Genomic DNA, 12175 nt, shown 5'->3' on the forward strand with positions numbered 1-12175 from the left:
GGTCTCATTGGCCATTAGGGAAAGTCATATCTGTCCACCCAGACAATCAGGGCATTTTAAGGATAGTTAAAGTTCAGTCTAAGGGAACTACATCCTTGAAAACACTAGAAAAACTAGTACACTTGGAGTCCGTGGGTCGAATAATTTCTGGCCAAAATCCAGCATCAACAAATGTCGATCCACAGACCCCAGTTCGGCACACCCGTCCCCAAAGGACAGCCACACAGAGATGCAAACAAAATTTGCGTCTCTACTATCAAAACGATGGGGAGTAAACGTGGCAAATGTTTGTTTCGCATAAGTCCTAAATAATGGACTCCGAGCCGTCATTTTCTCCGCCCCGGAAGATGTTGAATTTTTGTCCACCAACATTATAACATAACATGTCTTAGTAATGGTCTATGAAAGCACATGGCCCCGGCATTGCTATATATCGGGCCTCGTAGCCTGGTGGGGGCCTCGTAGCCTGGTGGATAGCGCGCAGGATTCGTAATTCTGTGGCGCGGGTTCGATTCCCGCACGAGGCAGAAGCAAATGGGCAAAGTTTCTTTCACCCTGAATGCCCCTGTTACCTAGCAGTAAATAGGTACCTGGGAGTTAGTCAGCTGTCACGGGCTGCTTCCTAGGGGTGGAGGCCTGGTCGAGGACCGGGCCGCTAAAGCCCCGAAATCATCTCAAGATAACCTCAAGATATAGAACAAGCCAAGCTTTCTCGAGTCAGAGACAGCTGACAAGTCAGCATATTACGACCATTTTGTGAGAATCATCGCAGGGAGGCATCTTCCCACACATAAATCCATATCAGGATATGTATTTACATGGAACAGCTATAAGCATATTATTGTAATATACCAAAATAAATACATATACTCAATAAATAAATAATTGTTTAGCTAAATAGGTTTGGTTAACATTTGTATATATGGATTCTAAAAACAGACAGAGCAACCTATGCCCAGCCTTGGGGTGGATCACAGTGGTCAGATGCTGGTATGACGCGAGGTAATCGTACGCCTCCAGCACTCGGACTCTGCGACATTCAAGCTGCTTTATTTGCCACTGTAACATAGAAAAAGTGAAAGTTTTTCAATTTCAATCAAAATATTCTACCTAGTTGCATATGAAGAGGGCTGCAACTGATCCAAGTTTCAGCATCGCACCCAAAATAGAAATGGAAAAAATAAATACCTAATTTTAAAAAAAATGTTAAAAAATTAACATAAGACACTGAAATCATGTCTATGACTCTCAGATATCACAATAGCATATAATAAAGGGTTTAAATGATTATTTTTATCTATTATATATTTAGTTAAAAAAATAGATTTTTTGTGTATTAATTTTTTTCTCATGTATTTATCGGGAAATTTGCATCAACCTTATACACCTTACTGAACGTATACCTATCTGTAAGGGTGCCAATTCTGAATTAAATCAGTTGATGTCAACTTCAGCTACAGGTGACAGAATCTTTGACTTCATTTTTTTCTGGACTGCCCAAGGTGAACTGACGTCCAAAGCGCAATAGACCCTCCACGTCACCACACCTTTCACTACATGAAAATGTAATTGGATGCACAATCTACAAAGGTGCTGAAATAATTACTTCACTAACCTGAGGTCATCATCATCGACCTCACCTCCTAACGGACGTACAAACAGGAACCTGTCACAGATGGCGGTGAATTTGCCACACCTCCGCCAACAGATGGCGTTGTCTGTGTCTCACCTAGTGCCTTGGAGTTGGAGTGTAGGTCCATAGATGGCGTCGATATCACCACTCCTCACTCCACCGATGGTGTTGATATCATAACAGTTACGCTGATGATATTTGTTTACAGGCTGCTTCTGAGCCTAGAATGTCAATATGATGATTTTGACATGATTTTGCTACTAGAGCTCAAGACTGTGGGTTCCTTATCTCGGAAAACCTGGAACAGTCCCTTTGGGATCATATGTACTAGGAGGATAAACGTGTTTCATGGTAAAACGGACACCAGTAAGGTCCCGAGATCAAATATACTCGTTGTATAAAGGTGTTTGGTGTCAGAACTGACACAAGTAATAGTACGGGATAATATGTAAACGTGTGATAAATGTTCAGTGGCAGAACTGTCATGAGATAAAGCCTTTGGTCATGTGTGCCAGTAGGGTCAACGTTTGCCCGAGCAGAACTGTCATAAGGAATACCATGGGACAATATATACCTCCAGGATGAAGGTGTTTTGTAGCACAACTTATCTCTTTCTTGCTCGGCGCGTTAGCGCAGCAGATTTTCCCGTAATGCTCCCGACGTTTGGCGTGAGCGTACAGCGACACTGAAATGTTTATACTCGTTTCAGTTTTCTCACCTTAATTCTTGTGAAACGTCGTTCATTTTGGTATCAATGTGTTTGCAAATAGAATTTCCTCCAGGGATGTGTGCATATAAGGTCCAAAAGCACGGCGTGATTCCCCCAAAGCAAAGCCTAAAGACGGCCAACCGTTACTTGTGAATGAACGCCAATTAGCACACCCGCAACCTAATGTGTATACTCGTTTCAGTTTGATAACATCATTTTCGTGTTACGTCTTTCATTTTGGTATCAAATCGTTCACAATATAAAGGCGCGCATTTTAAAACAAGTCCCATAATAATAGATCAATAAATGGTCTAATCCAATCTAAGGCGACCAAAAGGCGACCTAACAGACCCAGCTGGAGGACCTCTGGGACATGTTCAGGACCAGAGGCTACCCACAAGAAGTCCTGAAGAAGGGAGCAGACTCCCTGCCAAACCTGCCACGGGACCAACTCCTCCAGCCCACGAGAAGGGAACCAATGACCCAGATATCTTCCTGGTAGTATATTTCACAGGGCTAGCCTGCCCCCCTGGTCCTACAGAACCTCTGGACTTGGCTACAAGACACCTATGAAGACTACGCGTCCTGGGGGAGCTTCCCACAAACACTCCCCCGTGATGGCCTGGAAACGAAATAAGTCGGTTAAAGACCGCCTAGTATCTGCGGCCCTTAGGTATACCGAGATAACGCCTGAGACAGCAGAGAGAAAACAATGCCCGGCCCGTTCGGGGACATGAGGTTGAGTGAGGCCCCACGCACCGAAAATAGTTCAGGATTATATATTAATTTTGCATAACTGTGTTCCATTACAGAACTGAGACAAGAAATAGTATGAGATCAAATATACTATTAGGTTAAACGTGTTTCGTAGCAGAAGTGAGAGAAGTACGAGTAAGACATCACATGTTCCTGTAGGATACACGTTTATCGTGACAGAAATGACAGAAGTAATATGACGAGATCACATATACAGAAACCACTCAACTACAGACCAGCGTCCCAAACACACCTTGCAAGGTGCCCCATACAGTAACAAGGAAGACAATCACGGAACGCTCAAGACCAATACAGATTGTAAAGAAGCGCCGACATGGAATACCACCACGAAAGATCTGCTTAACAAACTAATTGAAATTATGTGATAGAAGGGAAGAAGCAAAACAATAAGGTGAAAGTCGGGATGATTATACACGATATGTGAGATTTTTCCTACTTACCTTCCCTCTCTTGAGAAGGTTGATCTCAAAAAGAAAGAACTGCTTGGCCAACACGTTGGCGTGCAACTTATACTTTAGGCTAGAGACCAAAGGAAGGTGGGAGCAACCGCCGGGATTCACTTAGGGTGAAATCCCTATCACTAGGTCGTGGACCTCCGCCATTACTATATAACGGGTAGGTCACTAGTTCTCACATCAAAATTGTATTTTGTGTGGCGCTAAGAATCAGGATTGAATTCCCAGAAGCAGGTCGTCATTAAAAGATCACATTACTAGAACAGTCGTACAATGCAGAACATGTGTGGAACAATAAAGTCCATAATAAAGGTAGTCAATAATAATAATAAATGACCATAATAAAGGTCACAATAAAGGTAGTGACATAAAGACCGTTTTCTGTAACAATAACATGTTCATTTAACAAGGACGAAGTCTACTACAAGGACGATCTTACGTTACATTAATGTCCATCCAGTGGCACGTTAAAGACAGCTACTTAACAACCGAGTATAACAACGATTCCTGTTAATTGCCGCGAGGCTGACTACTGAACTAACATCAACACAGATGGGCCCACTGGCGATGCAACATTGAAATCAAAATTAATTAACAAGAACTAAGTTTACTACAACAACAAGCATTACGTTACATTAATGTCCATCCAGTGACACATTGTAAGACAGCTATTCAAGACTAACAACAGTCTCCATTCTGTTGTCTCTTCGGGCTGACTAAATGAACTATGGTTATCTTCTTGAGATTCTTGAGGTTATCTTGAGATGATTTCGGGGCTTTTCAGTGTCCCCGTGGCCCGGTCCTCGACCAGGCCTCCACCCCCAGGAAGCAGCCCGTGACAGCTGACTAACACCCAGGTACCTATTTTACTGCTAGGTAACAGGGGCATAGGGTGAAAGAAACTCTGCCCATAGTTTCTCGCCGGCGCCTGGGATCGAACCCAGGACCACAGGATCACAAGTACAGCGTGCTGTCCGCTCGGCCGACCGGCTCTGTCAATGGTGTGCCCATTGACGACACAAAATTGCAATAAAGAAACCCCCTGCAGCATTCTGCAATAACGTTACTATGCAACCAACATCAAGGCAGGTTATAAGATAAGTCTCTATTCCTCCTTCAGTTACGTTAACACTTTCTGCAGTATCCTGCAATTAAGTTGCAAATGGGTCTGGATGACAAACACGGATGATGCGACCCCCCCCCCCTCAGGGTTGCATTCACTCGGCTTGTGGATTATGACTCGTCCACGCCCATTCACACCACGAGCGGGTGACTCGTTCACGGGTGTGGTGAATGGCGGGTGACGAAATGGATGACACGGTCGGCGGGGAACAGTGTCCACACTCAGTGGGCCGCAATTTACAATAATGACTACAGAAGGCTTCCCAAAACACTGAAAAGCCTTCATCAATCCCCCACCGTCACTCAAATCAGTCGTAAGGAGCAGATGACTACATATGTTGACTGATAACAACAGATCACAATGTAACACGGGTTAGGGTTTCTCTCTACTTATCTTCCTTCTTTTCCCTCTCAACCCGTATTCTTACTTTTTATTCTCTACCAAGGGACTCCAAAACTTTTACCAAAACCAACTCCACGCCACGTGGTCCTAAGACGATTGACCGACTTAGGATTCTACACCCAGTATGACGTGACCTAGGCTTTGAGCAAAACCCTAGAGTCACCTCTACGCTGCCACCACCAGACCAGCAACACAGAGCAATGATCGAGGTTTGGATCGATCACGCTAATTAATCAACCTTGGGGCTTGATCCCCACTAGTAGTTTATAACCTCGGAAACTTGAGTGTGGAATTAATTAGATGGGGATGATGAATTCCGATTTGATGTTAGAATCGGCGCCCAATCCAACTCTGCCTCGTGTGGACCACGTGACCAGGACAAGTAAACATAACCAAATGGAAACAATAAAAATGCCAAATATTAACTACTTAATTTATTAAAAGAAAAACTAAAACAAAATCTAAATATGTTCACTCCCTGTCACTTTAACACTCCCTACTTGACGTGAATGGCAAATGAGACTATTTCTATACATAACAATAGCAACTATACCTTGGGCAACCAGCTAAAGATGTTGGGCTGGTCTTGGGGAGAGGTAAGATGGTTGACCTCTTATCCCAGTTGCTCTTGTCTCCACACTGATCTATCCCTCGTCTGGTCTAGCCCAGACTAGAGCATTGTAACCTTCCGCCTCGCTTACCCCAGTTACTTAGCAAGGTTTAAGTTATAACAATTAACCTCTGTTTGTACTGAATTGATCCAGACTGGTTGAATTATTTTACTGAAATTAAATTACACAAACATCTAACGGCAGAGCTGTTCCCGATCCCCCAAAATGGTTAATTGAACTTTGAGAAATAGTAGACCTGTCAACCCTGATGACCTATGACCGCCGGTCACTCCGCCTTACAAGTTAGATCTGATTCGTGACGTCACTGATGGTGACTTAAACTCAATAATTAGGATACTCTTGATATTGTATCCAGTACTATTATACAATACAATTTTAATGCAAAATGAATAAAGGCTAATTTCTCTAAATTACTGAATACTATAGGATGATTCATTATACGCAGCTATGAACAAGGCGTCGGTTATTTCCACCGCGAATTCCCCTGGGGGTCAGGTCCCCCAGGTCACCATGCGGGCTCAGCTTCCCATTCTCTTTTGTCGATAAACCACTCTGGATAATTCTTACAACAGCCTAGTTTGTTACAACAACGAGGCCTGTCTGCCGCCTCGGCTGAAAACGAGTTGAATCACCCTGAGTCCTTCCTCAATTCCTTAATATCTTCCCCACGCTCGCGCAATTTGGATCCAGACACAATCCACGATAGCGAGACATCATAGGGATAAGGAAATTGATGATTAACACGGCGATACGGTGGGGTGGTGACCTGAGTCAGTCACCATTCCTTCCCCTGGAGTCTCCTTTCTCAGACCACACCGACCCTTGACTGACTTTTGGCGGGCGTAGGCAGCATGGGGCACGCTTCTTCCCTCAATGTTTGACTTCCACCAATCTGATAGAAGCCGGCAGGCCTAGGCGTGCCACGACAAATGAGGGGTTCTTCCCCTCACCAGCTGATGCTCTGTGACGTAGGCGAGGCAGGCCTGGGATGACACCACGTCAACCAACCGGGTGGCAACAAGTGCCCCCTGTTCCCCTGATCCGTTGGCTGCTCTCCCTCAAGTCCCTCGCACTCCTCTGCAAACATTTTCAAATAAAACATGTAAAATTCTGTAACTCCTTTCACAGAGCAGTTACACACATTTTTGAAGTCTTGATGAACAGCCCTAAGCTTGGGCTTTCTTCAGACTCCACATATGGATATGTTGTGTGAGAACTACTGTCTAGAATGCTAGAGTGCAGCCATACACTCTAACATAATCAAGAAAAACTAGCTGGGAATTCCATCTCCTCACACGATTACATTACCAAGATATGTTTAACAAGAAAAATTTTATAATTTGTAATTATATAAATGATAGGGATATTATTGATGTAGTAAGGCCGTTGAGGGATCATTGTTGTAAGCGGTTTAGGGAGTATTAATCATCCAGTAATGCAGGATATGGCTATTGTTGATCCTGTAATGCAGAACAGGGTAATTGTTAAACTTGTAAGTCAATACAGGGTCATTGTTGATGCTGTAATGCCGTACAGGGTCATTGTTGATGCTGTAGTGCCGTACAGGGTCATTGTTGATGCTGTAAGGCCGTACAGGGTCATTGTTGATGCTGTAATGCTGTACAGGGTCATTGTTGATGCTGTTATGCCGTACAGAGTCATTGTTGATGCTGTAATGCTGTACAGGGTCATTGTTGATGCTGTTATGCCGTACAGAGTCATTGTTGATGCTGTAATGCTGTACAGGGTCATTGTTGATGCTGTAATGCCGTACAGGGCCAATGTTGATGCTGTTATGCCGTACAGGGTCATTGTTGATGCTGTAGTGCCGTACAGGGTCATTGTTGATGCTGTAAGGCCGTACAGGGTCATTGTTGATGCTGTAATGCTGTACAGGGTCATTGTTGATGCTGTAATGCCGTACAGGGTCATTGTTGATGCTGTAGTGCCGTACAGGGTCATTGTTGATGCTGTAAGGCCGTACAGGGTCATTGTTGATGCTGTAAGGCAGTACAGGGTCATTGTTGATGCGGTAATGCCGTACAGAGTCATTGTTGATGCTGTAATGCCGTACAGGGTCATTGTTGATGCTGTAATGCCGTACAGGGTCATTGTTGATGCTGTAGTGCCGTACAGGGTCATTGTTGATGCTGTAATGCCGTACAGGGTCATTGTTGATGCTGTAAGGCCGTACAGGGTCATTGTTGATGCTGTAATGCTGTACAGGGTCATTGTTGATGCTGTAATGCCGTACAGGGTCATTGTTGATGCTGTAAGGCCGTACAGGGTCATTGTTGATGCTGTAATGCTGTACAGGGTCATTGTTGATACTGTAGTGCCGTACAGGGTCATTGTTGATGCTGTAATGCTGTACAGGGTCATTGTTGATGCTGTAATGCCGTACAGGGTCAATGTTGATGCTGTAAGGCCGTACAGGGTCATTGTTGATGCTGTAATGCGTACAGGGTCATTGTTGATGCTGTAAGGCCGTACAGGGTCATTGTTGATGCTGTAATGCTGTACAGGGTCATTGTTGATGCTGTAATGCCGTACAGGGCCATTGTTGATGCTGTAAGGCCGTACAGGGTCATTGTTGATGCTGTAATGCTGTACAGGGTCATTGTTGATGCTGTAATGCCGTACAGGGTCATTGTTGATGCTGTAAGGCCGTACTGGGTCATTGTTGATGCTGTAAGGCCGTACAGGGTCATTGTTGATGCTGTAGTGCCGTACAGGGTCATTGTTGATGCGGTAATGCCGTACAGGGTCATTGTTGATGCTGTAATGCCGTACAGGGTCATTGTTGATGCTGTAATGCCGTACAGGGTCATTGTTGATGCGGTAATGCCGTACAGGGTCATTGTTGATGCTGTAATGCCGTACAGGGTCATTGTTGATGCTGTAATGCCGTACAGGGTCATTGTTGATGCTGTAATGCCGTACAGGGTCATTGTTGATGATGTAATGCCGTACAGGGTCATTGTTGATGCTGTAATGCCGTACATCTGCCATCATTGAAGTAGTTAGACAATACAGTTGTCATTGATGCTGTAGAGCCAGACATGACTATTGTTAATGCTTGAAAACCGTTCCGCGACCATTGTTGGTGCTCTACGCCTCTACAGTAGCAATTGTTAGTGTTCTAGGCCTCTACAGTGGCCATTGATGGTGCTCCACGCTTCTAAAAAGGCCATTGATGCTGCTTTACGCCTCTACAGTGGCCATTGTTGGTGCTCTACGCCTCTACAGTGGCCATTGTTGGTGCTCTACGCCTCTACAGCGGCCATTGTTGGTGCTCTACGCCTCTACAGTGGCCATTGTTGGTGCTCTACGCCTCTACAGTGGGCATTGTTGGTGCTCTACGCCTCTACAGTGGCCATTGTTGGTGCTCTACGCCTCAACAGTGGCCATTGTTGGTGCTCTAAGCCTCTACAGTGGCCATTGTTGGTGCTCTACGCCTCTACAGTGGCCATTGTTGGTGCTGTTCGCCTCTACAGTAGCAATTGTTAGTGTTTTAGGCCTCTACAGTGGCCATTGTTGGTGCTCTACGCCTCTACAGTGGTCATTGTTGGTGCTCTACGCCTGTACCGTGGCCATTGTCGGTGCTGTACGCCTCTACAGTGGCCATAGTTGGTGTTCTATGCCTTTACTGTGGCCATTGTTTGTACTGTACGCCTCTACAGTGGCCATTGTTGGTGCTGTACGCCTCTACAGTGGCCATTGTTGGTGCTGTTCGCCTCTAAAGGGTCCAATTTTTGGTGCTCTACGCATATACAGTGGCCATTGTTTGTACTGTACGCCTCTACAGTGGCCATTGTTGGTGCTGTTCGCATCTACAGTGGCCATTGTTGGTGCTGTTCGCCTCTAAAGGGTCCAATTTTTGGTGCTCTACGCATATACAGTGGCCATTGTTTGTGCTCTAGGCCTCTACAGTGGCCACCGTTGATGCTATAAGGTAGTATAAGAAGCATTCCTGAAGCTGTAATGCCGTTGAGCAGCATCTGTTGATGTAATGCCGTAGAGCAGCATCTGTTGATGTAAGGCCATACAGTGGCATTGTTCATGTTGCAAGGAGCATCGGTCATAGTTAATGCTGTAATTCGTAAGGCTGTTATTGATGACGTTGTAAGGCCATACAGTGGACATTGATGATGATGAAGACAAGACAGTGAACATTGTTGATGGTGAAGACAAGACAGTGAACATTGTTGATGGTATAAGGCAAGACAGTGGACATTGTTGATGGTGTAAGGCAAGACAGTGGACATTGTTGATGGTGTAAGGCAAGACAGTGGACATTGTTGATGGTGTAAGGCAAGACAGTGGACATTGTTGATGGTGTAAGGCAAGACAGTGGACATCGTTGATGGTGTAAGGCAAGACAGTGGACATTGTTGATGGTGTAAGGCAAGACAGTGGACATTGTTGATGGTGTAAGGCAAGACAGTGGACATTGTTGATGGTGTAAGGCAAGACAGTGGACATTGTTGATGGTGTAAGGCAAGACAGTGGACATTGTTGATAGTGTAAGGCAAGACAGTTGACAGTGGGACTATTAAGTCCAATCCTAATTAATGGAAAGTTGATAATGCAGGAATGTTGGCAACAAAAGATAGCCTGGGATGACCTTCTAACACCTACCTTATAGGAAAAATGGCAAGGGCTAGTGAAAGATTTAAGTATCCCAGAATTTGTCAAGTTCCCTCGGAACACAGTAAATGAAAAAGAACAAATTAAGCTACATGTATTTTGTGATGCCTCAGGAAAGGCTTACGGCACAGTGGCTTACCTGGGCAAGCCAATTTGCTCACATCAAAGGCCAGAGTGGCATCGTAAAAGAAACGATAATTGCCACAACTGGAATTAACAGCCTTACTGCTAGGTGTAAGATTGGCTCATTATCTGATCAAGGCCTTAAGCAACATCCACTTTGAAGAAACAGTGGTATGGTAAGATAATGAGGCAGTGCTACAGTTGGTTAAAAACAATAATAGTAAAAATCCTTACGTCAGTAACCGCTTTAAGGAAATATGAGAGTTGTTGGCAGGGTACAAACTGAGATATGTACCTACCAAAGACACTCCAGCTGACTATCTCTCCCGAGGCCTGACTTTATGGCAATTAACAAAGGCAGAGATGTGGTTCAATGGACCTCAGTGGCTAATCAACGACCAGTGGCCTGAACAAAAGCCACAAGTCATTGTGACCAATGTCGCTGTTCCCACTGAGAATCCAGAACCACCTCGGACTTTGGTAATTGTTCCTAATCGGTATTCTAAACTGAACCAACTAATAGGTGTCACCTTAGTAGTGTTTGATTTTCTAAAGAAAATAGGAATCAAGCATTAATTCCCTGGTGCCCTAAGGTACTGGGTCAAAAGAGCTCAGACAGACACATTCGGGACAGAATTTAATAATGTTCCTAAGAAGCTACAAAATGATCTGGGACTCTGGGTAGATACCAATAATTATAACATAATAAGATGCGGAGGCTGCTTACAGCATACGGACATGGATCTCGAAGCAAAAAATCCAATATTGCTTCCTCATCACCACATAGTAAGTAAACTAATTGTGTTACACATACACAAATACAACACTCTGCATGGTGGGGTATTAGATACTCTCACAGTCTTAAGACAACAGTACTGGCTACCTCAAGGTAGGCAGACTGTAAAATCAATAATTAAATCCTGTGTTAATTGCTGGAGATACATGCCAGAGTGTGTCCATATTCAGGCTCTCCTCCACTTCCAAAGGAACGAGTTGTACATATTCGTCCCTTTGAAACTACAGGAGTAGTTTTCACAGGAGCACTAACACTAACAGGCACCAAGGACAAAAAACCAGTAAAGGCATATATCTGTCTTTTCACTTGTGCCACAACAGGGTCAGTCCATTTAGAAGTGACTCCCGATATGAGTGCCGAGGCATTCTTACAGGCTTTCTGCAGGTTTGCGTCATGTAGATCCTGTCCTAAATTAAAGATCTCAGACAATGGGTCCAACTTAATGGCTGGAGAAGCATGTCTGAGGAAAATAGGGACACACCCAAAGGTACGCACGGCCATAAATCAACGGCAGTGCCACTGGAAATTCATACTTCCCAGAGCACAATGGCACGGAGGCTTGTATGAACGCATGATTGGTATGGTGAAATGTTTTCTACAGAAAACCCTACACTGCCAAACGATTGCCCTACAGGAGCTCCAAACTGTAGCCATAGAGATAGAAGCACAAGTTAATAGCCAACCACTTACCTACCTCTCTGATGATGTTTTGCAGCGTCAACCATTAAGTCCAGCTCATCTGATGTATGGGAGACCTCTCAGCAAACTAGTGTCCCTTATGGACGAGGAACCAGAGGATCCTTCATATGTCCAAGAGAGTGATTTGGTTCAACGTTTCAAACATCTATCGGGGGTGATAAGTCGGTGGAATGACG

General features: G+C 44.5%; 1 protein-coding gene across 1 annotated transcript; it reads left to right on the top strand.

The window, feature by feature from the left end:
* The first annotated feature begins 7175 nt into the window (after positions 1–7175).
* On the top strand, positions 7176–8749 carry LOC138363540 (uncharacterized). The gene is made up of 4 exons (XM_069322894.1): positions 7176–7591; positions 7688–7831; positions 7988–8131; positions 8677–8749. The coding sequence occupies exons 1-4, from the start codon at positions 7176–7178 to the stop codon at positions 8747–8749; spliced, it is 777 nt and encodes a 258-aa protein (XP_069178995.1).
* Positions 8750–12175: the final 3426 nt, after the last annotated feature.

The sequence above is a fragment of the Procambarus clarkii genome, chromosome 11 (assembly GCF_040958095.1).
Source record: "Procambarus clarkii isolate CNS0578487 chromosome 11, FALCON_Pclarkii_2.0, whole genome shotgun sequence".
In the NCBI taxonomy this organism is placed as follows: domain Eukaryota; kingdom Metazoa; phylum Arthropoda; class Malacostraca; order Decapoda; family Cambaridae; genus Procambarus; species Procambarus clarkii.